Below are 25,227 nucleotides of genomic sequence, written 5' to 3'. Positions count from 1 at the left end.
GGAAAAAACTAGAATTTTTTTATTTGGTTATATTCTTTTTGCTCTTTTTTGAAACTTTCAATTCATATGAAAGCAGATCAAGCAACACATGCATGAATAATAGAAAAATGAAGTTTTTCAATGTTCATTTCTCTATTATATAGTGAAATTTTTGTCGTACTAAATCATGCAAACTTTTTTGTATTGTAACTGCATGTTGCCCTAAAAGCTTTTTTTTCGATGCACACAACCGCATTAATAAACTTTTCTATCTTGAGAAATATTAGAAAATGATAGTTTAACGTGCTCAATTCCGACTAAAAAGGACGCAAGAAAAGAGGAATTGATAAAAGGATTGAAAGCTTGATTTTCTGTCAGAAATGTTAGCCACTTTTCGTGGTATTTCTTGCCATCGACGGCAAAGCTATTTAATAATATGTATCTGCCTACAACGGCAGCATTTTTTTCTTCGCCCGGACAAGATGAGCGTCTGTAAAACTTCCAAGAAAATGACTTCACAGGGGTAGAATATTTGGCTTGCCGTGACCCCAATGGATGAACCGTCTATATTGATATAACAGGAAAATCCTGCCAATTTACGTTTAAAACTTGGGATATTTTTGAAACAGAAAAACAAGACATTTTCACGGATTTTTCTAAGGCTTTCAACTTTTAACACTGCCTCAAAATAGTGCTTAAAACAGGAAAAAAAAACGAAAAGTCCAAAATTACCTTACAGTATCTCCATTCAATGGACCAATAAGTTTTATAGCAATGATAATGGGCCGCGTGTTTTGTGCATACTATAATTAAACCAACCAAATTTATAACCTACCTATACCGATCGGTAATTTTCAGATATCTGCCATCACTGCAGTGATCTGCCATCACTGCCGCCGGTAATACGGTGTGGGCAAGCTGAAATAAAGTTGAAAATTTCCTTCTATAATATTTAAAGAATGTAAGTATATATTGAAGTCTTATTTTACCTAAAACTTTGCCATGTTTATTTTAATTGACTATAACCAAATAAAGTAAATATACATGTATATTTATAACTAAAAAATATCTCTTTAAATAATTTGACTATTTGGCCTTCTTGAAGAAATATTTCTCTTTGGTGGGGAAGAGAATGTCAAAAGTCGTATTTCAACTTTTCACAGTTGGGAGGGGGGGGGGGGGGGTTTGCTAGTATCTTGGTGTCTGATGACAATGTCCAAGATACATTTTTAGAGTGGTAGGCAAATGTCTGTATATCCAAACATATGATGAATCATCAAGTCTATGTAACAATATGTAATATTGATATCATTTTACAACATCATCAGGTGCATTAGACAGGAATATTACTGGTTTAGTGACATCTTTTATCTTGTTGTCATAATTTTCAGAGTTATAGGTCCAATTACTGTATTATATAACTGATCACACTCCTGGCACTAGCTTTTCTAGACGATTGTTAAATGTGACCTTAAAATATTAAAAATATCTTTAATAACCAAAGATATAGGGGCATAAATTTAGAACAGGGATTTCAAATTAAAGAAATTTAATCCTGCATGGGTTTTTTTGTCTGATTTTTTTTTATACATTTTAATGAAGAGGAAAAACATAACTAAAGTATCATCTTTCTAAAATGAAAACAGTTTCAGTTTATTGTGTTTATAGTAATAAAATTTCAGTTTTATAGGTTACATTTTTTTCTTGGAAATTAATATCCAAGAAATATGTTGTCTAGTAATTCCTTATATATAGAGAAATATTATGCTTACATTGTGATTCGTTAATATATTGATAATAGGGAAATATATTAGAGAAATTTATATGTTATACTGTTCTTAAATGTTCACTATTTAGGGGAAATATAATTATGTATGTGCTGAAGCCCCCACTTTTTGGTAAAGTGTGAACGGTGTCAAGGGGTACCAGGTTTTAAGTCTACAGCTGAAATTTTCTTTCCCTTAAAATATTTGCTTTTCAATATAAATATTTATGTGCTGAGGTTTTTTGGAAATCAGGAAATTCCATGTGATCTTTAAAATTTTTAATATAATCAATAAAATTTTTTTTATAAAAAATTTTTAATTTCCGGTTTTTAATTTTGGGAAAAAACTGGAGAAGGCACACATTGGGAAAATTTATTTTTTAAAAAAATTTTTTTTCAAAAAAATGTTCTCTTTAATTTTCTTAAAATTATATAACACTAATAATTGCTTCTTTAATCATATCATTTGTCTGTGATGCAATATGTTATATGTGTTATATTATATGTGAAAATTAAGTTTAAATACATTGAAACACAGAAAGATAAAAAAAATCAAATTTTTAGCTTTAAAGCATGCCAGTTTATTGCTTAAATTTCAGGTTTTCATTGGTAAATTTATTGTAAAACTTACAAAGACAAATTTTATTTAGTCTTGATGTATGACTGTTTATCTTTCATGGTGGACACTCGTTTCTACTGACAGTTGGAATGTTGATTTACTGTTTTTCATTAAGGGCATTTTTTTTTCCAAAACTGGACCACTGACCATTGAATAGGTAAAGGTGAGGCAGATGTATAAATTTGTCTAGGTATTATATGGATTGAAGTTGTTTGTGACTATTATTTGTTTTGTATGAAGTTCATAATGGTATTGATAATGGTTATTAGGAAATATATGAGCCGCCTCACGACAAAACCAACAAAGTGTGTTTGCGACCATCATGAATCCAGACCAGCCTGAGCATCCACGCAGTCTGATCAGGATCCATGCTGTTTGCTTAACAACCCTTTTGCAAGTAGAGAAACTGACAGCGAACAGCATGGATCCTGATCAGACTGCACGAATGCGCAGGCTAGTCTGGATCCATGCAGGTCGCAAATGCACTATGTTGGTTTTGTCGTGACGCGGCTCAATTATATGAAGTTGGAAATTATGCATTCATAACTGAATTTGATCCTGGAAAATGTGATGAGTGGGAGGGGAGAGGGTCAAAGTTTGATTAACATTTTCCAATATGTCAATAAATTTTTACATAGGAAGTGTTCTAGATAGAATTATAATTTGTTTTGGTGACATATTGTAGAGCTATTATCATTAAGCAGGGCATATGATTGTTTTTGTGAGAAGGTAACTATGTTATAGTGCATTTATACATCATTGTATTAGTTACCGTCAGTCTTTAAATTAACTGCATTGGGTTAGTAATCCAGCGGTCGCTAGTTTGATCCTTGGGCGAGGCGTAATTTCTCCATGACGATTGAGTGCTTACATAGAGTCTTATGATCATTTGTCTCTTGCCTTTGATTCAGAGACTATAATAGGGATAATGTCACTTGCAGATTAATTGGTAATCTAGGAAAGCTGTTTAGGTGGATATTGGCCACAGAGATATAACCAAAATGTGTAAAAATCCGGAGAAACAAACAAACAGTATAATAAAATGCAAAGAAAATTTATTTGAAATGGTGTATTACGAGACAAAAAGTGATAGTACAGAGTCGATAATGGGACAAAATTACATAAATATCTTTGTTACAGTCATGAAGGGACTAAAAAAAAATGCCTTAACCTACTTGAGCTGAAAATGGGCGAGCCTTTAAATGCCCCCATTGCAGTCATACCAGGCCCTTTATACATATAAGCTGTTGGTAGCTTTGTTGTTGTATTTTGATATTTTCAAATTGACTTTTACACAAATTCAGCAGGCCTAATAATAAGGTTTAAGTCAATGAAATCATTGACATCTCATCATAAATATTATACAAGTGTATAATTAATCTGCTGATAAATTGTTTGTGAGTGTTTAAATAAATATACAGTAACTGGAGTATTTAATGTTTACAAAACTAATGCTTTATTAGTCACAGTCCATGATGAAATAATGATATGAAATTTGATAATGATGATAGGTTATTATGGTTGCTTCTATATTTTATTTGGAAGGTATTATCAGCATTTGAGTGAGATCCAATTTCATGTTGGTCATGAAATTTTGAAAAATGCTGTATGGGTAAAAAGAATTATGTAGAAGTTATTAAGTTTAAGTTATTTCCCTTTGTTTTAAAAACCCCATTTGCATGCAATTTCAGATTATGGTGAATTGGTATAAGAATATGTTTTTCTATATATTTTCAGAGCCTCTAGGGCCATCAGACCCTGCTATGGAGATGAATAGTCACTATATTAATAGAAAAGGTGAGTTTTCTTGTATTGTATTCTTTCAAATTAAGAAAAGTGAAACCAAAACTCAATTTAGTCTCTGTATAATTTTTCAAAAATGAAAGTTGACATTTATAAAATCGTTATAGCAAGCAAATTTTGATTCCTGTGAAGACATTTTATCAGCATAAGAACATTTCAAATTAAGGCTTTTTACTACTGAATAAAATTGGTGACTTACAGTGGAAGGGTTTGGCTGTGGACATTGGTCCAAAGTATTTCAACCAAACTTTCTTAGAAGTATTTACAGAAAGTGCCTTGGTGCATATTGTTGGGATTTGTGATGTAATCAATTTTGACCAAATTTTTCATGTCTGTGCAAAACCTTGTTTTGACAATTATAAACTGTCAAATATTTTCTGTTTGAATGCTATTGGAATTATTTTACTTTCATTCATGCCTTTAACACCATTTAGTAAAACATATTTATTTAAGCTTGATTGTGACACAAGTTAATGCAACTGACAACAATCAATTTGGAGTCCATTACCCCTTTAAATGATCCAAACTTATTCATGCTGTTGTCATGTGAGAAATCTTAGTCATGACCCAAAAAGGGCTTGAACCCTCAAAGAAAAAAAAAGATTGAGGGATGAAAATTGATTCTGAATGTCCTGTTGCCATTTGTTGAAAATACAGGAGCTAGAATTGATAAGCCAGGAGTAAATAATCATGTCAGACTGTAATGGAAGTTCATTCCCTGCGGTCTGGAGACCGCAGGGTATTGGTACGCGTTTAACTTTTGAGGCATGGAGGAGCACGTGACCTGTTTTCGGTACATGGAGGAGCATGTGATCTGTAAACCGTATATGATTGGTTAATTGACCTTTTCGAAAACCCAGCTAAATACCGTTTGCCGGTACGTTACGGATTTACCTGTAGGGAATTAGTCCGAATTACACATAATTGAGAACAAAAATCTATTACGTGATATTTCTAATTTTCTATAATTATTTTACCGTTTAAGGTGGTAAAACTTGAATGATGTGTTTGAAAATTATCAATGTTTCTTTAATATCTATCTCAAATTTTACAAACAATAAATTGTTTATACTGAAAATCTACAAAATTAAAATATTCGTAGTGGCATCTGCCATAATAAATAGAGATATTTTCTGCGTAAACTTGTGTGTTTACTTTATTTATTTTTTGCTCGGAATTATTCATAAAATGGTAGGCCTATTTAATCATTTTCTTAAAAAGAAATAATTGTTTTATGTTCGACCTTCTCCGGTCTTCAACGGTCACATGCAGTTTCCAAAGACCTTCTTCTATATTGTTCGATTATTGTCAACTATATTCCTGTTACAAACGTTTATTTATCCCCCCCCCAAATAATGTTGAAAATAGTTAAATGAAATATCTTTATATCATTAAAATGTCCACCGCAGAAACCATTTTACTTGTATACTGTTGGTCTGCTGTTATTTGTTATACATCACAAAAGAGGTCAAAGTCTTCAAATATTAACTGTTTCAGAACATGTTTTCTTCTTTTTCCTTTCTTTGTAATTCTCTCAATTAGAGAAACCTATTTTTGATGTCTTAGATTATATGAAAATAACCCAATGTTTTAAATCAGGCATGCGACAGCCTGTTATAGAAATGGTTGCTTGGTTACAGTATTTAATAGTGGTGTTTTAAGGAAGCAAATTACTTTCTTCTTAACAAATAGAATGTTTTTATCTATATTGGTATTCTAAGATGTTGTACATGTGTAATTATGTTATTTATTTAGGTCTTTGTTCTCTTTTTATAACTATAATTAGTGGAAGGAAATATAATATTATATTGTGTTGATTTCCAATGTTTGAGCCATGTTTAGAGTCAGTGTTATTTTTCAATTGATGTTCAATAGCACGTCGAGTACTGCTTAATATGTCCAAGTGGTGATAAACAGAAAGACAGTTTAAAGTCAAGTCAGTCGCCTCTCATAGATTGAGTATGAATCCATTAAAAGAGTTTGAATTCTTTCATTTGAGGAATTAAATAATTTCCATTTTTGGAAAAGTCCATTATCATTGTGGATATTTTTGAGGATGAAAATTTCTGATTAGTCAGCTAACAGTTATAATGGGTCAGGCTTGATAGACTGCACATATGTACAGGCTAGCCTGTCTGTGTACTACTGGCAAAAGCTGACTCCTGGTCTGGATCCATGCTGGTCACAAACACACTATGTTGGTTTTGTCATGACACGGCTCAATTATGTTTATTCTTGGCAACAACAAAAATAGGATTGAGAAGATAAAGGATCGTCAGTTGTTAATTTGTTTCCATTAAAATAGTTTTTGTCAATGTTTGACTTTTTAAAAGTTAAATTTAGATATCAATGCTGTGTTAATTAAAACAAGTCTTTGACCTTTATTAGAAAATTTGTCTTTTTTTACATAAAGCGAGATGGTCCTTTTCATTTTAATGACAAATTATGTTTACAAAAGCCTTCCCTTTGCATGTTTTGGCATAGATTATTTTTTCTGCACTCAAATTAAACCACATGGTTAAAATATTTCTAACTTGATGATATAAATAATACAATCCTATCCTGGGCATGGAAACAACAGTATATGGCATCAAAAATCTCTTTTCTGATCAAAATAACTGGTCACATTGACTTTTTTTCTGACTGTTATTGGATAATGTGGTTTCTTTAATTAAGAAGCTTCCAGAGCTTATGTTATATCTAGAATAAAGGTTTACGAATACAAGAAATAGTAGCCTTCACACATTAAGATTTGCTTGTACATCTTAGTTTTAATTGGTGTTATACTTCAAAATCCTACTGTCTGTTGAGGCCTTAGAAAAACATCTAAATATCTTCTCTGACCCTGAACTTATTGCAAGCCAATCACTTTATATCAGTCACTATCAGTCCTCAGATATGAACACATGTTTCCTCCCCCTGGTGATTTTTTCATGCAATTAACCACCAAATAGAGCTAACTACTTTAAGACTGTTTCCCTGAGCCATAAAAGTGGTCTTACTATCTAAAATATAGATGGTATTTTCTCTTTAAAAAAAAAGGCCTATTATAATTTATCTCAGAATCACTCAAGATAATTGTTGTAATTTCAATTTATCTTCACTATTCTTTGGCCTGGTTGCTTCATAATAATGCTGTCTATGCCATAAACTGATATAATAATTGATTACCCTGAAATGCCAATTTCTTAAAATTGCATGTGATATAAATATGATATAATTACAATTTATTTTTCAATCAGTTATATAAATGTGTCTTACTAGTTAATAATTTCTCCAAATTTGGACATGTTGGATGTATTTTCCAAATTTCTAAAACGAAAAAGTTCAAGTATATAGTTTTTAAAGAAATATAAAAAATAAATAATTGAAAACCAGGATCCAACTTTATAAAGAAAGGGTCAAAGGTCAGATGCTCCATTGGTCTGAGACTCCAGCACAGAATTTACACTGACTAATGAAAATCCTGAGATTTGAGACAAAACTCAGAAAAATGTTTTACAACCTTGAGGCCAAGATGGTTAATCTCTACAATACCAATGATTTCTTTGATTTAAAAATTGGTAAAAGTGTGATTAATATATAAGTATAACAAGGAAATAAATTACATCCATGGTTAAATAAGACTATATCACAAGTCATACACTATTCAAAAACAAAAATTACAATAATTATGTTAATGTACAGAGAAACTTGTCTATATATAGCTAATTAAAACCAGCAGTCAAATACACCTGTTTACTTAATGTACATTACTATAATAGCATTTCTTGTAGTTTAGTAATGTACGTCATAATGTCTATATATAGAGTAACAAGTTTAGCGCTCGTTAATTACCTGGTTTTGTTGTGAAGATGGTGATGCATGTAGCCTAGGGGAGAAAAGCGAATCAGTATAGGAAAAGATCTCGACTTGGTGGATGACCAGGACTTTTTCCGGAATAAAACATCGAAACGTTAAACAGTTCTTATCATCTTGATCTTGTGATTTTTATATCGGGATTTATTTTAAGTGACATTAAAACATTGATTTAAGTACAGTTGCAATTTAATGGGGGGAAAAAAAGAGTGAAAGAAAAATTGAATTTTTTGTTTGTTTGTGACATTGTTAATGCAAACAGAGGTATTTATTTGCTTTTTGGACACATGGTTTTTTCCTGCAGTAAAAAAAGGTTATTAATTATGAAAACAGCTATAGAAATTGGAATCTTGAAGTACAGACTATTTCCATATTTAAATTCTATATTTTTTGTGCTGTGGGGACATTTTAATAGTTGAATGCTGTGCCGATAAAATATTTGAAAATAAGCATAAAAAAAATAGATAAATATAATTGGACATTATAAAATATCATTGAGATCCTGTACATGAGACAGCTATTGTGATAAATATTCACGACCAAGATTTAGTGTTGCCACATATGATTAGATTTTTTGCGTGATACATACAGTGAAATCATGCCTGTGACTTCTGATGTAAAATTTTACCATGGAACCAGTTCACCACCAACAGGTTAGAAGAATTTGTCACCAGAAAATTTTCGCAAAATTTTTTGAATCATGAAAATACTGTATTTTCTTATAAAAATGTAGTGTGAATTTGTTGGCTTGTTTGCGTGACATGAATTATACCAGTTTCATATCAAGCTCTTGATAGAAAATTTGTGATGTAAATATCAAAATGAAAAATGAAAATGTATATTACAGTAAATGTATTTCCAAAGTAAGTTATGACTAATTTAGAATTATTTGATATAAGTTGGGGGGGGGGGTAAATCAATGATACAGTCTTGCCAAACTCTTGATCAGGTCATTTTCCATATTTTGTATAAAGGCCATGGCTTAACTTTCGAAAATCATGTAAATTTTGGAATATTTGATAAAATTTAAATTGTTGATAAGCAACATTATTTAGAATATTGTCAAGTGACAGTCTCATACAAATACATTCTTTATTTATAATATTTCTTGAATGTAACATGTTAATTAAAAACAGAAGTTGTATCAGTCATTTTGATCTTTTTATTTTACTTTATATATTTTTTTTGTTTGTTTGTTGGAACCTGTTTGGAATTATTTTCTCAAAATTGGTGAGAAAATAAGAGATAATTTTATTTTTGGTAACAGACCTTATATCAGCCTGTGAGATAACTTTTAAAAGCCTGTTGTGTCAAAGCAAATCTCTAAACTGAACAATGGATAGCATCAAATTAAAAGCAGTCCATCTATGTGTATTTAGCATGCCACAGATGAATAATCAGTTCACAACATTCTAAAGTACATTCTTGAAGTTCTCTAATTAATCTTTTTGCCACTGCTCATAAATAACTTGATATTTTAATGTTCATTATATATTCTCTATGTTCTTCATGGTTTCCCACAATAGATTTAATGTTGTGAAGACTCACATTAACTTACATTTTAATCTAAAGGTATGAATATAATAATTGTAATGTTTAAACAAGTTAATAAAATCTATTTGTAGCAAACTTGTATTTTTGAATGGTAGGTAATGCACATTTTGACGTCATTCAGAGGTGAATCTACATCTTTTTATTGAATTGTTATTGCTGACAAATTTTGCCAGAGGTTAGTAGGAAGACATAGAAAAATTTATTGTGACCTATTTCCATAAACGAATATAAATGTTAAAATGACAAACCACCATGACATAAATACACTAAGGCTTATGATTAATGGCAAGATTTTGTCAGGATGATGCTATGACTTAAATTGTGACATTATGATGTTGTCCGAGGAAGCCATTTCAAATAAGCTTATCCTCTGCTGAGTTTTATGCAGAGCGTCTAACTTGTTATAGCACAACTTTCTCAGTCTGTTAAACCCTGTCTCTGAAATGTCTCATCTTTGTTTTGTTTGGTTTTTACGGTGCACCAACACAATTTATATATAGAGCTGAAACAGGAAAGGTGATTTTGGCTATACCTTAGAGATAACTAAACTTAAAGCAACACCAGGGGTCAAAACCACCTCACCTGCTGGAACTAAGAGATGAATCGACTCCATTTAGTCGCCTCTTACAATTACGCAAGTTTAAACGGTGGCTGCTGTTCTGATGCCTCAACCCTTAAAGTCAACCCCTCAGTCACAAGGGGGATATTTGAAAATGAAAGCTGCATGGATGGTCAAACTTGAGAATTGTTCATATGATTTTGTTTTAAATGATTTTATGGCCAACAATTTAGGGCAGTTAATTATGACATTTTTGAAAAGCTTATTCTTATTAATTTCCAAATAAATTATTATGAATCTCCAAGCTTCCATTGATGGTCCTTGTCAAGATTATTCGGCAATAATGACTTTTTGGTCTTCTTTAATGCTTCTTTGTATTTTTTTCTTAGCTTATTTAAAATCATATCTTGATATAAATAATATTACTTATTTGCAGATATAGTGACGTCTCCATTGAGTTCACCTACTCTTGACCGTCGTGGACAGGGTTCCAACATGTACAGCGAGCCTCACATGCAGCCTGCACATGTTCAACAGCAGATTCTGACCTTGAAACAGCAACAGCAACTTCAGCAACAGATGTTGCTACAACAGTTTCAACAGCAACAACAACAACTGGCACAAGAGCATGAGAAACAATTACAGGACTATCACAAGGTAGCTTAGAGATTATATTCTAAAAATAGAAAACATAGTAGTGTAGAGATTATTAGAAAAATAAGAATGCAAGGGATTGGTATCTTTCAATGTAAAAAATTCATATTTGATAAAAATTCTGAAAATTAGACAAATTAGTTGACAATATTGTAAGTTTGCAAAATTAAGCTGTATTAATTACTTTTATAATTTTTGTGATAAGTTGCAATCCTTATATTATTTTTCTTTATATAGAATATTGATTATAAATATAGACAGTTGTTATTTGATTATAACATGTATACTTTAGTCACGATCATAGTCATAATGTGTACAGCTTAGAGGATATAAGTAAAAAATATCAGAGTGAATATTTATTAAATGTGATTAGTTTACTTAAGCTCATTTAAGTATGATATTAAGCTTTGTCCCTTTGTAAAGTTTATTTAAGCTCATTTAAGTATGATATTAAGCTTTGTCCCTTTGTAAAGTTTATTTAAGCTCATTATACCCCCAAAAACGAAGTTTGGGGGGGTATATAGGAGTCACCCGGTGGTCGGTCGGTCGGTCGGTCGGTCGGTTGGTTGGTCGGTCGGTCGGTCGGTCCAGACGTCCGTTGCATTTTCCTTGTCCGGAGCATAACTTGAAAACTAATGGTTGGAATTCAATATAACTACATACAATGGTCAAGCACATTGAGAGGAAGTGCAGTGCACAAGAACCATAACTCTATCTTGACTAATTACAGAGTTATTGCCCTTTGTTACTTTTCCTTGTCCGGGGCATAACTTGAAAACTACTGGTTGGAATTCAAAACAACTTCATGCAATTGTCAAACACAATAAGGGGAAGTGCAGTGCACAAGAACCATAACTCTATCTAAAGTAATTACAGAGTTATTGCCCTTTGTTGCTTTTCCATTGCTTTTTTTTTTTGTCCGTTGCATTTTCCTTGTCCGGAGCATAACTTGAAGACTAATGGTTGGAATTCAATATAACTACATACAATGGTCAAGCACATTGAGAGGAAGTGCAGTGCGTAAGAAACATAACTCTATCTTGACTAATTACAGAGTTATTGCCCTTTGTTACTTTTCCTTGTCCGTGGCATAACTTGAAAACTACTGGTTGGAATTCAAAACAACTTCATACAATTGTCAAACACAATAAGGGAAGTGCAGTGCACAAGAACCATAACTCTATCTAAAGTAATTACAGAGTTATTGCCCTTTGTTGCTTTTCCATTGCCTTCTTTTTTTTGTCCGGACCATAACTTGAAGACTAATGGTTGGAATTCAATATAACTACATACAATGGTCAAGCACATTGAGAGGAAGTGCAGTGCATAAGAATCATAACTCTATCTAAAGTAATTACAGAGTTATTGCCCTTTATTACTTTTCCATTGCTTTCTTTTGTCCGAACCATAACTTGAAGACTAATTGTTGCAATTCATTATAACTTCATACAATGGTCCAGCACATTGAGAGGAAGTGCAGTGCACAAGAACCATAACTCCATTTTGACTTATTACAGAGTTACTGCCCTTTGTTTCTTTTCCTTGTCCAGAGCATGACTTTAAAACTACTGGTTGGAATTCAAAACAACTTCATACAATGGTCAAGCACAATAAGGGGAAGTGCAGTGCACAAGAACCATAACTCCATCTTGACTAATTACAGAGTTATTGCCCTTTGTTACTTTTCCATTGCTTTTTTTTGTCCGGACCATAACTTGAAGACTTATTGTTGGAATTCATTATAACTTCATACAATGGTCAAGCACATTGAGAGGAAGTGCAGTGCATAAGAACCATAACTCCATCTTGACTAATTACAGAGTTATTGCCCTTTGTTACTTTTCCTTGTCCAGAACATAACTTGAAAACTACTGTTTGGAATTCAGTACAACTTCATACAGTTGTCAAGGACATTAAAAGGAAGTGCAGTGCACAAGAGCCATAACTCCATTTTGACAAAATACAGAGTTACTGCCCTTTGATACTTTTCCTTGTCCGGAGCATAACTTAAAACATACTGGTTGGAATTCAAAACAACTTCATACAATGGTCAAGCACAATAAGAGGAAGTGCAGTGCACAAGAACTATAACTCTATCTTCAGTATTTATAGAGTTATTGCCCTTTGTTCTTTTTCTTTGTCTTTATGGACTTATTACAGATTAATTCAATTAAACTTCATCAATGGCCAACCACATTGAAAGGAAATGCAACATATATGAATTATCTTTAATTGCCCACAACCATAACTCTATGTTTCAATTATATTACAAGGTATTCTGTTACTAGTAACATCCTCATTTCCGAAGCAGACTTGTGGGGGTATTAATCACATTTAGTGATAGTTCTAGTTTAAGTATGATTTCTCATTTACCTTTGCATGAGGTTTTGCTCTTTTCAAAAAGGGTTGGGTTTAGGGCTTGTATATGACTATAAAAATCAATATATTTTTGCTGCATATTGTAAAGGACAGGTTATAAAAAAAGTTGGGTTTTTGTTATATAGATCATTCAAGACAATGAAGTGTACATGTAGCATGTGGGTAGTTTTATATTAATAGTTCATACATTGAAGGGTATGTTGGTACATTTTGGTTAATATGATTGTAGTGGCATAAGGGTGAATTAAGGTCTTTGAGGATATATGATAGGTAAATTAAGTGATTTTATTAATTGATATTAATTAAAGAAGATGTGGGTTTGTGAGGTAATATGATACGGTGCTAACTGCGGATATATTTCAAAGACTACAGTGAATATTTTCTTCTGTAAATTTGGGGGGTGTAAGGTACTTCGGTAAATGAAGAAACAGTTTTAGAGTATGTGAGTGCATTTATGAATGGGGGGTTATATATATATATATATATTGAAGATAAGCAATAGAAATACACACTAGGGTATTGAAGTGCATGTTAAAATGGTTGGCAGAATGTTGGTTACTTATCGTGCAGTTTGGTTTGTAATAGAGGGTGGAGCTGTTATTGTAATGTAGATCGAGTATGCAGCTGCTAAATACCTGCCTGAAAATAATTTAAGAGCTATTAAGCTGTTGAAATCTTAAGTCAGGTAAAACAATTTTTCATTGACTTCTAATATTTTAGAGTTTACCTTATCTTGTCTGTAGATAAATAAAGACCTTGGAATATCTTGGCTGTAGTTTAAATGATTATACAGGCTTTGTCCTCTACAAGCTGTATCCTGTACAGCTTTTCAACCTATTTCCTAGGCAACATATGTACTATTTAATCTTCGTCATCTATTATGTTCTTTACAACTTCCATTACAACATTGACCTCTACAACCTTATAATGCCATCTTCAACTTTGTCCTGTACAGCACTTGATCTCTACAACCTTTGTCCTGTACATTTGTGTCCTCTACAAGCTTCATCCTCTACATTCTATATCCTCTACAATCTTTGTCCTGTACATCTGTGTCCTCTACAAGCTTCATCCTCTACATTCTATATCCTCTACTACCTTTGTCCTGTACATCTGTGTCCTCTACAACCTTCATCCTCAACATTCTATAAAATTATGTCCTTTTACAACCTTTGTCCTGTACTACATAAAATCTCTACTACAAAGCAATTAAGCATGTCCTCAACAAGCTATGTCCACTACACCACAGTGTCAAAATAATCTGTACAGTGACCCCAATATTTGTTCATATATTCTGACATAGTTAAACTACATATACATGGTTTTTGGTCTTTGCAAATGCTATTGTGGTTAGATTTAAGCACTGGTCAGCAAGTCATTCACACTGTGAACTTATATTATGGTTAACTGATTATGTAGCTTAAACAGATTACATATTACTTTAAACCATTATACTTTAAACCATTCGAAAACAATATGTTTCCCTTGCATTGACATGATGATTTAAGCTCAAAATACACTTGATTATTTACCTTTGCTGACTTTAGGTTTTAACTTTTTAAAACTAATTGCTTCTTAGTGGGGGTGGGGGGAGAGCATATAGATTTACCCATTGTCAGTCAGTTCTTTCTATTCCCGGCTGTAGACTTACAAAACAGTAGACTACATGTAGAGACATTGGTGTCTTATGACCTCATTTCTAGTTTGTCTGCTTTTAAAACATAATGTTTTTAATTTTCATTATATTTCTGTGTCATGTTACAGACTTATTGCTGTAATTATAAAAATAATTGTGGGTTTTATTCTGAGTTCTCTGATAATCTTATTATGTAGCATGGAAACACAGCACATTGAGTATTTTGTTGGGAATTATTTTAAATCAAACTGAAGCTCATAAGCAGTCTGACTTCAGTTAGGTAAATTTATGCTTGAAAATATTTGTGCATGATGCGCAAGACTTAATTTGGACTCTAAGGAATCATTTGAAAATCACTGAATACTTTACTATTTGAAAATCATATAACAAAATAATTACTCAAAGAAAATTACATTTTAGTGTTATTCATTTTGAAAATATCTTGAGAAAAGTGGTGCCCCATGTTAATATCATAATATAATTAAATCCTCATGAAAATGACATGATTGGATAACATATCGAATTTGCCTCATGAAAATAAGAATAATGAAACTATTGGCCCATAAAAAACATAATACAATTATTGCCCCTTGGAAAAATAGTTTGATAGAATTATTACCCTATATATAGACATAACCCTGTGAAAATTACATTTTAAAGGTTACTAACTAACTTTACCCTATAAAAAATACATGGTAGACATAACTTTGTAAAAATTACATGGTTTGTCATGAGAACTTTAAATGGTTTATCATGTGAATTTACATGGTTTGTCATGTGAATTTTACTTGGTTTGTCATGTGAAATTTACATGGTTTGTCATGTGAAAATTACATGGTTTGTCATGTGAAATTTACATGGTTTATCATGTGAAAATTACATGGTTTGTCATGTGAAAATTACATGGTTTGTCATGTGAAATTTACATGGTTTGTAATGAGAAATGTACATGGTTTGTCATGTGAAAATTACATGGTTTGTCATGAGAAATTTACATGGTTTGTCAAGGGAAAATCACATGTGAAAACTATAAGATAGAAGCATTGCAGTATGCATGCTGTAAGGATAGAACATGGCATGTGAGTGTGCAGGACTAGAAAGAAATATTTTTCTGCACTTTTAAAGTTTTTGTAAGCTTATATATATGTACAGGAAATTTCAACTCAGTACAACCAAAATGAACTTGCATAGATAAAAATCTACTATCCAAGTATACATGATTTATAATTATACATGTTTTAATATTTTTTTATTGTACACCCATTTTTTAAAACAAAGAATCCATTATCATTTTGATTTTTCATTCAATTTTATTCTTAAAAAATAAACTTCAATGCATGGATTGACTTTCAAAAATTTGCAAATCTAATATTTAAGACATCTTTTTTGCAAGCCTGTTAGTGTAAATGCAAGCCATTTAATTTACTTCAAAAGCTAGTAAAGACCACATTGACATGGTGGATGTTGATTTGTAAGCATTTAGTCTCATGGAATCATGTAGTTGTTCATGAATATTTTGCATGTTTTACAGTTTTTATATGAACACTTGTTTTACCTGCTAAGCATTTTTTTTCTAGCGGAACACTCGAAATTGTTTAAAAGTTTAGTTTGTTTAAGATTATGTAATATAGGCATGTTTTGTATGTTTGTAGTTTCAACAAGAACAGTTAGCTAAAGAGCATGACCGCCAGATGCAAGAACATTTTAAGGTATTGTTGTGAGTGACGTGTCTAGGATTTCTTAACGCAACAGTTATGTAACTTGACGGAATCTTTTGGTCGCAAGAAGTGGTTGTGGGGGATAGAACGTTGGCTTTAGCCTTAAACCTGCTTTATGTAATGGATTTGCTTTTCTTTGAATTTAGAACAGTCTGGTCAATGTTTTAAAGATTTCTATATCCAAGTACATATATGAGCTACCAGTAGTCTGGTCAGCCTGCACCATCTCCAGTTCCAGCAGGTTAAGGGTCAACCTTTGTTAAGGTAATTTGGCACCTTGAACTACCAGAGTTACTAGTGTGAGCTCAGCTACATTATATAAACAGCCATCTGGTTAGAAGTTACTTGTCTATGCTAGCAGTATAGCCTCCTCAAATGATAGCTCATTAAGTCCTGGAGGGATTCAAATCTACATAGATGACAAGCCATTAAATAACTCAAATTGAGCATCCATGCACTCTGATCGTGGTCTGCACTGTGCTATTTAGTGAGGATTTAAATTATATTTAAAGTATTGAAAGGTAGATAAGACCAGTTCAGATATTTAGCATGGTAAGGGTTGAGGGATAAGTTACAATTAAATGTTGCGATAAAAATCTAGACATTTCCATTTACTTGGCATGACATGTTGTTGTCTCTCTTGTTTTTGGCCTTGCAGTGTTCTGTTCTAACATTCAGTGATGATTTATACACATATATATGAATGGCACTTTTAAAATTCTCGGTCGCTGAAAATATCCATTTTACCATCAAATGACAACCTGTCTACAAATGTAGGGTTTCATCTATTTTTGATCTGTTGTTAATAGGGATTCAAGCTGTAATCATTTGATTGTTGCCATCGGGTTAGATGTTGCTTTAAACATGTCCATCACTGATGGTCATTTACTAAGAAAACCCAGAAATAAAATAACGCATGACGACCAACCAAAACAACCAGTAAATTAAAAGGAAATGACCAATTTGGGACAGACTGTCTGTGGAAGTGGGAATGTTACATTGTCTTACAATTTCATTATAACATAGTATTCTTGTATGTGTTGCCAATAGCAACTATTTATAAACAATTCTTTGACAAACAAAAATGAAAATCAGATATGAATGAAGTGCTAAAATACTGATCATCTTAAAATGTACAAGTAAATCTTTTTTATATGCCACCACAATCTGCGATGCGGAAATTTAAAGAAAATTTTCAGCTTAGTAAATAATGATTTTCTTTGAATGCTTGGTGTGAAGCACCATGTCCAAAACTTATGTCTGAAGCTAATAGCAACTGATTCTACGCATGCAACCAGTGCAGACCTAGATCAGCCAATACATCCAATTGCCCTCTGATCATGATCTGCTTGCTATTCAACCATTACATATTTTGACATTTCCCCTAAAAATAATAAATGATTTTGTCCAGAATGAAAGTCCATTTAAGACAACTGTAAGACTATTTATAGTTAAGTTGAATTTGTAAAATTAGTAATTTTGTTAGTGGTAGATCATGCATCATATTTATGTGGAACTGTAATTGTTTACCTGCATGTATAGCTTTGTATTAGGGAGCAATGTGTATATACATTTATATCAGATTCATGGACTCAAGTCTCGGTAGTGGCACATGTTTTCCCTTACACGTATCTGAAACCCTTACATGCAACTGAAACACTTGCTCACATCTGACGCCAAAACTGTTGCATTTGACCTGAGGCTATAAATTGTTCAATTACTTTAAATCTTCACCTCAATATCCCAAAATTTATAATGGACTGTTCCAAAAATGTAAGTTGGAAAAATCCATGTAAAAAATACAGCAGGATAATGATAAGCTCTTACTGATTGAATTGATTTATGTAGAGAAGTTTGCTGATTAAATGACTGTAAATCTTGCTAAGTATCCTGAAACTGTAAAATTTGGAAATTGTCAAGACTGAAATGTGGTAAACTGGCATCAGAAGGTAAACAAATAAAATAAGGATATAAGGATCTTCTATTATAACAATAAAAACACCATCAAAACAATGTATTTTGATATCAAACTAAAATAAACTGATGCTTTGTCTTTAGCTCAACAGTGCACAAAATGCTCATGGTGAGCTATTGTGATACCCCAATGTGCGTTGTTTATCATTGACATTTTTACTTAAACAACATCACTTCCATAACTTCTTAGCCAGTATTGATGAAACTACAGGAAAACCCTTGACAGGTCCTCTATAGGAGTTTCTCATGTGGTTCTGGTCTGATGAACAAGATGGCCCCCAGAGCTAAAAACAGAAAAACCTTGAAACCTTCACCGCAACCATAGATAGATTTTCTTGAAACTAGGCAGCAATTGTTCCATCATTTTTTCCAGTTAGTCAAATTAATTATTCCTAAACTTATCTATGCCAGTCTCAGGTGCAGTAAGAAAATATATTAACTTATTACATGTTAGACCATCGGGATTTTTAGAATTGTTCTAGTTTGTTTATAAACTTGGTCGCATAAAAAAATTAAAGAGCATAACAGGTATTTGCATGATTAAATGCATGGGCTTAATTCATTTGTGATTATTCCCATAAAAAAATCATTAACGGACATTTCCAAAAATAAAGGCTGGACTGAGCCCATTAAAAAAAATCAACAGTTTAAGAGTCCCAAAGAGTCTAAAATTCTGTAAAAGTTTAAGCTTTGTATGTATAAGTAAGAACTGGTTATATTTAATTAGTCATTGTTATAATGTATTATTGGCATTAAAGGGGATTGGTCTACAATGGACACATTTTCCATATGTATTGTTGATATTTATATAAAAAAGCAATAAGATGTATCTCTTAGATATTCTTGTAAAATATTGCTTGAAAAAAAAATGTTAATAGAGTTCTAAGTGATAATAGAGTTCTAAGTGATTCAGAATAAACATTCATGTAAAGAGTAATAATATTGTGTTCTAGAACAATTGAGCTGCGTCAAGACAAAACCAACATAATGGGTTTGCGACTAGCATGGATCCAACCAGCTTGCGCGTCCGCGCAGTCTGATCATGATCCATGCTGTTCGCTTACAAACCCTATAGCAATTAGAGAAATTGATAGCGAACAGCATGGATCCTGATCAGACTGCGCGGATGTGCAGGCTGGTCTGGATCCATGCTGGTCACAAACCCATTATGTTGGTTTTGTCATGACGCGGCTCAATTTATTATCTGCTGTATCATATGTCATATTGTATGTCATATTGTATCATGTATGTCACACTGACCAACAACATTCCTATACATAGTTCTTTCCTAATTTGTTTTCACATATGATACCCACTGATATCAACATTTTTATTTATGTTATAACAGACCATTTCACTTTAACTTTTTGTTGTTTTGATGACACTCATAAATATAACTGTATTTTGAACCAGGGGTCTTACTGATACTTAAGTTATAGAGGTGTATGTTGTTTTGATTATGTTGTTTTGATGTCTACCAGTCTTGAACTTTGTTGTTTCTAAAGCAAGCATTGGTGCCACATTGAACATAATTATTTGAAAATTTAATATTTTTAGGTTCACTTGCAGAATTCAATATTTTTAAGGAAGTTTTGTTTGTTATTGTCTAACAAATATCACATGAAGTTAGTCTTAACATTTAGTGCTAGTTTGCTATCATGTAATACTTATAGTTATTTACCCTATCTTACTCATGATTAATTGGATTGCAAAAATATGACAAAACCTAGATTGCAAAGATCAAAGACATTTGTAGTGTGACTGTGAAACAACCTGTGATAGATGAAGTAGAATTTAAAGTGAAATGGTTACTTTAATATGTCAAAATGCTATTAAAAAAACAAATTAAAAATATCTTTAGTATTATCATAATCCTATATTAGCATAGTTTGTTCAGTATACAAATATGTAACTATGACCTCTGTGTTTTTTGTTTCTATAGCAACTGGTGTTGATACAGAAACAGCAAGAATATCTTGCCGAGCAGCAGAAGCTTGAGGAGAGACAGAGAATTGAGAAGGAAATCCACGAGAAAACTCGACTCTCACAGATCAAGAACAAAAACAAGGAGGAAGAGAGTGAGTAATCGAGCTGTGTCACGACAAAACCAATATTGTGGGTTTGCGACCAGCATGGATCCAGATCAGCCTGCGCATCCGCGCAGTCTGATCATGATCCATGCTGTTCGCTATCAGTTTCTCTACTTGTAATAGGGTTTGTAAGGGAACAGTATGGATCTAGAACAGACTGCGCGGATGCGCAGGCTGGTCTGGATCCATGCTCGTCGCAAACGCATTATGTTGGTTTTGTCGTGACACGGCTCGTATATATTTTAGACCAGTATGAATACAATGTCAACTGGTTGTTTTGCTTAGTAACTGTTTCAGTCTCTTCTGGTATGACCTTCAAGACCTTAAAGGCAAAGGTCAAACATTAAAGATTGAGAATTAAGGAGAAATATGAATTAACAAGTAGCTGTCCATCCCAGCATGACCATGGCATGTACTACAGGGAACACTCAAAGCGAAATTGATTTATCAGTCAGAAATATGAGATTTTTTTCTGTTAATTGGTCAAATAGCAAGTTTTTTGACAAGATTACTGATTGCAATATTGTTTTTAAAGATAGACGGAATTGCTGTCGAGAAATACTCTTGTAATGTTGTTTTAAAGAAAGACAGAAGACCTGTCGAGAAACAAAATACAGCCATTGGTTAAAATCTGTAAATTCAACTAACCAATGAAATGCTGTGGGTCAAAACTTTTTGTTTCGTTTTTGTTTCATAATTTTATACTTAAGTGCTGTGTTCCTGTGCTTTGAAGGTTTTTTTTTAAGTGCCCTTGCTGGTCGGCTCGACTCTACACTGTTGTCTAACAAACTTTAAATTTATTGCCTTGATATCCCAATTGATAATGTACAGTTTCAAAAAAAGGAAGGTGATGATCTCCGCAGGTAAAGTGTTAAAGATAAGCAAATTCAATCAATGTTGTTTTCATTGTGTTGACAGTCAGGTTATTGAAGTGTCTGTCTTGATAATAGTATTGTTTGAAAATACAATGTACACGGTGTCTGATGTCAGATAAACATAAATAAAGCACGCCAGAAAAAAATAGTTTTCATAAGAGTTATTAATTGAGAGGAAATCATAACGAGTTTTCCAATTTTCATTCAGTGATTTTGTTTTTGAAATCTGGCAAGTTATTGATCATTTGAGATAAAAAAATAAATGGCTGTTTATCATGATTGATAGATATGTTATTTAAAGCAAAGCGTGATGTTGCCCATTCATAGTATTGTTCAATGTTTTTATGAATGAAGTAGATACTTAAATGGGGAACTTTATTCTTAGGCCTGCTGTTTTCATCACACTTTAGATAGACTATTTTCTATGTTGTTCAAGTGAAATTAAGTGCTGCTAACAATTGTTGTCACAACACAACGGCAATAAATGAATGAATGAAAAAAATAGTAGGTGGTTGTAATAGGCACCACTCCTGACTTGTTTGTCTTTTCAATGTTATAGTCTGTTCTTGGCATAACCTTTTATTGGTAGCATACTTGAATAATACAATAGACATATTTATGTTGTGATTAAAGTCACGCTGACACAGAAAAGGTAATATTTTATGATGATTATTAAGCTTTGCTGCATTATTACAAAACACAAGCAGAAAACCTTAATAGAACAATTGTCTAAATGTCCATCCCGAAGTCACTTTCAGGATTTGAACCTGTTGCGTAGTAAGTTGCAAGTGATTCTAAGAAAACAGTGAAAAAAATTCAAGAAAATTGTGCGCCAGATTACAACTTTTGATAGATCCCTACTCTGATAACAATAGATTTAACCACAAAACATTGGCATGTGCTCTTTTGTTAACAAATATGTTGTGGTGAAATTCTTATTGTATCCACTAATCTGATAATTAGAATTAGACAGGTCAGGGATCTATAACATACAACTTGTAGTCAATCAGAGTTGATTAAATAAACTAGTCAATAATATAATTGATTAAATTCAAAATGAAACGGCCACTAACAATAGGTCAATGTTTGTAAATTTCGGAACAGACCAAGAAAAAAATGGGAGAGGGGAATAAGTGTTTGGATGCTCATTGCCAAATGACTTGACTGCCACCAATATACAATCCAAGTTTAAGTCTCGGTTCATGATGTTACCTTATTTCTATCTGGACAGACACGTTAATCAATTTTGCGGGAAAATATTGAAATAAATAATGAAGTGACGGAATAGTGAGTAGTGCAGATGGCATGTCGGAGCTGATCTGTTGCTGCCACTAGACTACAGTTAAATTACATATACAGTGCTAGGACAAGATTTCCTTAGGTTGTCTCCACAGTTTATATAATAATCCATTGACCTAGAAAGTAAAATACATACTATGATGAAATAAAATGTACGATGCAATATGCTCCTATCTTCCTATGTATTTTACCAGAGTTAGGACTATTTTGCTTCAAGCGTTAGAATGTTATAGCCTTTCATCTTCTCAATAATAACTGTCCCATTTGTTCTCACTGTTAATGTATGCATGTTAATTAGATTGACAGTAGTGTAAATGATAATTAAATGATAGCTGTTACAATTAATATCAATGTAACAATAAGAAACAAAGTGTGCCATTTCTGGTAATTGTTTCATGCCAAAATATTCATGTTATGTTGGCTTGGTAAACATATTTTGTTATTTCCGGGTGGAAGATCTTGTAAATATTCGTCTTTTCTTGTGAATTTTCTATATAAAGTGATTCCAGATTAGTTTTGAGGTGATGAAATTATATGGTAGCTACATGAAAGTTGTTGATAACTAAGAAGTACAAGTTAAAGACACACTATGGCTTAACTGTTAAGAATTTAACACCAAGGCCTGGTTTATATAGGCTGACCTGGTTTATGTGTAGGCTGACCTGGTTCATATGTAGGCTGACCCTTGTATATATGTAGGCTGACCTGGTTTATATGTAGGCTGACCTTGTATATATGTAAGCTGAACTGGTATATCTGTAGGCTGACCTGGTATATATGTAAGCTGACCTGGTATATATGTAAGCAGATTGGTATATGTAGGCTGACCTGGTATGTATGTTGGCTGACCTGGTATATATATATATAGGCTGACCTGGTATGTATGTAGGCTGACCTGGTATATATGTAGGCTTACATGGTATGTAAAGGCTGACCTGGTATATTTTATGTATTTAGACTTAGTATATTTAGGCTGACCTGGTTTATATGTAGGCTGACCTGGTTTATATGTAGGCTGACCTGGTATATATGTAGATTGACCTTGTATATATGTAGGCTGACCTGGATTATATTTGAAGGCTGACCTGGTATATATGTAGGCTGACCTGGTATATATGTAGGCTGACCTGGTATATATGTAGGCTGACCTGGTATGTATGTAGGCTGACCTGGTATGTATGTAGGCTGAACTGGTGTATATGAAGGCTGACCTGGTATATATGTAGGCTGACCTGGTATATTTGTAGGCCTACCTTGTATATATGACGGCTTACCTGTTATATATGTAGGCTGACCTGCTATATATGTATAGGCTGACCTGGTATTTATGTAGGCTGATCTGGTACATGTAGACTGACTTATTATATCGAATATTTCCTCAATTGCCTCGTTTTTTAATTCCAAAATTTGTTCCATTACAATTTTAATAATGGACCCAGATTGGTCTTTAACTGTAGTCAAAATATAATAAGGCAACTGGTTATTTATAGAACAATTTTTAGAATCATCCTTTGAGCACTTTTCCTATGCATGCACCATTTCCTGAAGAGACGTATTGGAATTTGAACTGTTGCAGTGGTTAACAAGTCCTCTATTCATTTAAAATAATGAAACAATGAAGAAAAGTGTAACAGTTGTGCAGGAAATGTAAGGTTGTACAGACTCTTGTTTAACAGGGGGATTTCATGTGTTTATTGATGCATTTTGCAGGTGCAGTTGCGTCAACAGAGGTAAAACAGAGGCTCCAGGATTTTGTTTTGTCTAAGAAACAACGTGAGGCGGCAGTGAGAAATAGTCCCCCACAGTTTCGGCATTGGTGAGGCATTAATATTTTACAATCATTTCAAGAGAAGAATAAAAAGTAGTCCCCAGCATCGATGGCCATGAATATTGAAAATTAATAACAAGTGAAAGAAGAAGCTGTTGTCCACCGTAGTGATGGCCATTATTATTTAATGATGATTTCAAGGGCTAGAAAAAGTAGTCCCTGGCAGATATTGGTACTACTGACTATATTGATTTCATTTTGCTGGAAAAAGGTCTCTCCTGCTGTGATTTAAATTCATTATTGGTTTTTAGTAAAAATAGTCCCCTGCAGTGTTGGACTTAAGCATTTTGAAATCCTTTTGTTGTGGGCTAAAATAAAGTCCCCAGTTGTGATAATTAGCATACATATATAAGTCCCCTTCAGTGGACTGTGTTTGTGCTTGATTTGTTTGATTCTTAAATAACTAAGAAAATATATACATTTTATATGTTTAATTAAGAAAAATTATGTATTTTGCCATTTGGTGCCAAAACAAGACTATGTACCTCTTTATGTCTGGCAGTGTGGGGACAGACAAAAGTTAAAGACTCAACTAATTTTTCTCGCTATCCCCTGACACCTTTCCAAGTGTATGTTGGCCATTGGTTATAAATGACTGTTCTGTGAAAGGACAATTAAGATGTTGTGAAACAGGGTT

At 32.7% G+C, this 25,227-nt stretch overlaps 1 protein-coding gene across 1 annotated transcript in view; it reads left to right on the top strand.

Moving 5' to 3' along the window:
• Positions 1-4,100: 4,100 nt before the first annotated feature.
• LOC132754776 (histone deacetylase 4-like) overlaps positions 4,101-25,227 on the top strand; it is a gene marked incomplete at its 5' end in the record, with an annotated part of 73,275 nt that continues 52,148 nt past the window's right edge. The window contains 5 exon segments of the mRNA XM_060745465.1: positions 4,101-4,160; positions 10,574-10,794; positions 16,459-16,515; positions 20,441-20,576; positions 24,473-24,578. Coding sequence (XP_060601448.1) covers positions 4,101-4,160; positions 10,574-10,794; positions 16,459-16,515; positions 20,441-20,576; positions 24,473-24,578 — 580 coding nt within the window.

This window comes from Ruditapes philippinarum, unplaced genomic scaffold (genome assembly GCF_026571515.1).
Source record: "Ruditapes philippinarum isolate M1 unplaced genomic scaffold, ASM2657151v2 ctg1337_1_1_1_1, whole genome shotgun sequence".
Lineage (NCBI taxonomy): Eukaryota > Metazoa > Mollusca > Bivalvia > Venerida > Veneridae > Ruditapes > Ruditapes philippinarum.
This window is presented reverse-complemented; position numbering and strand designations above follow the sequence as displayed.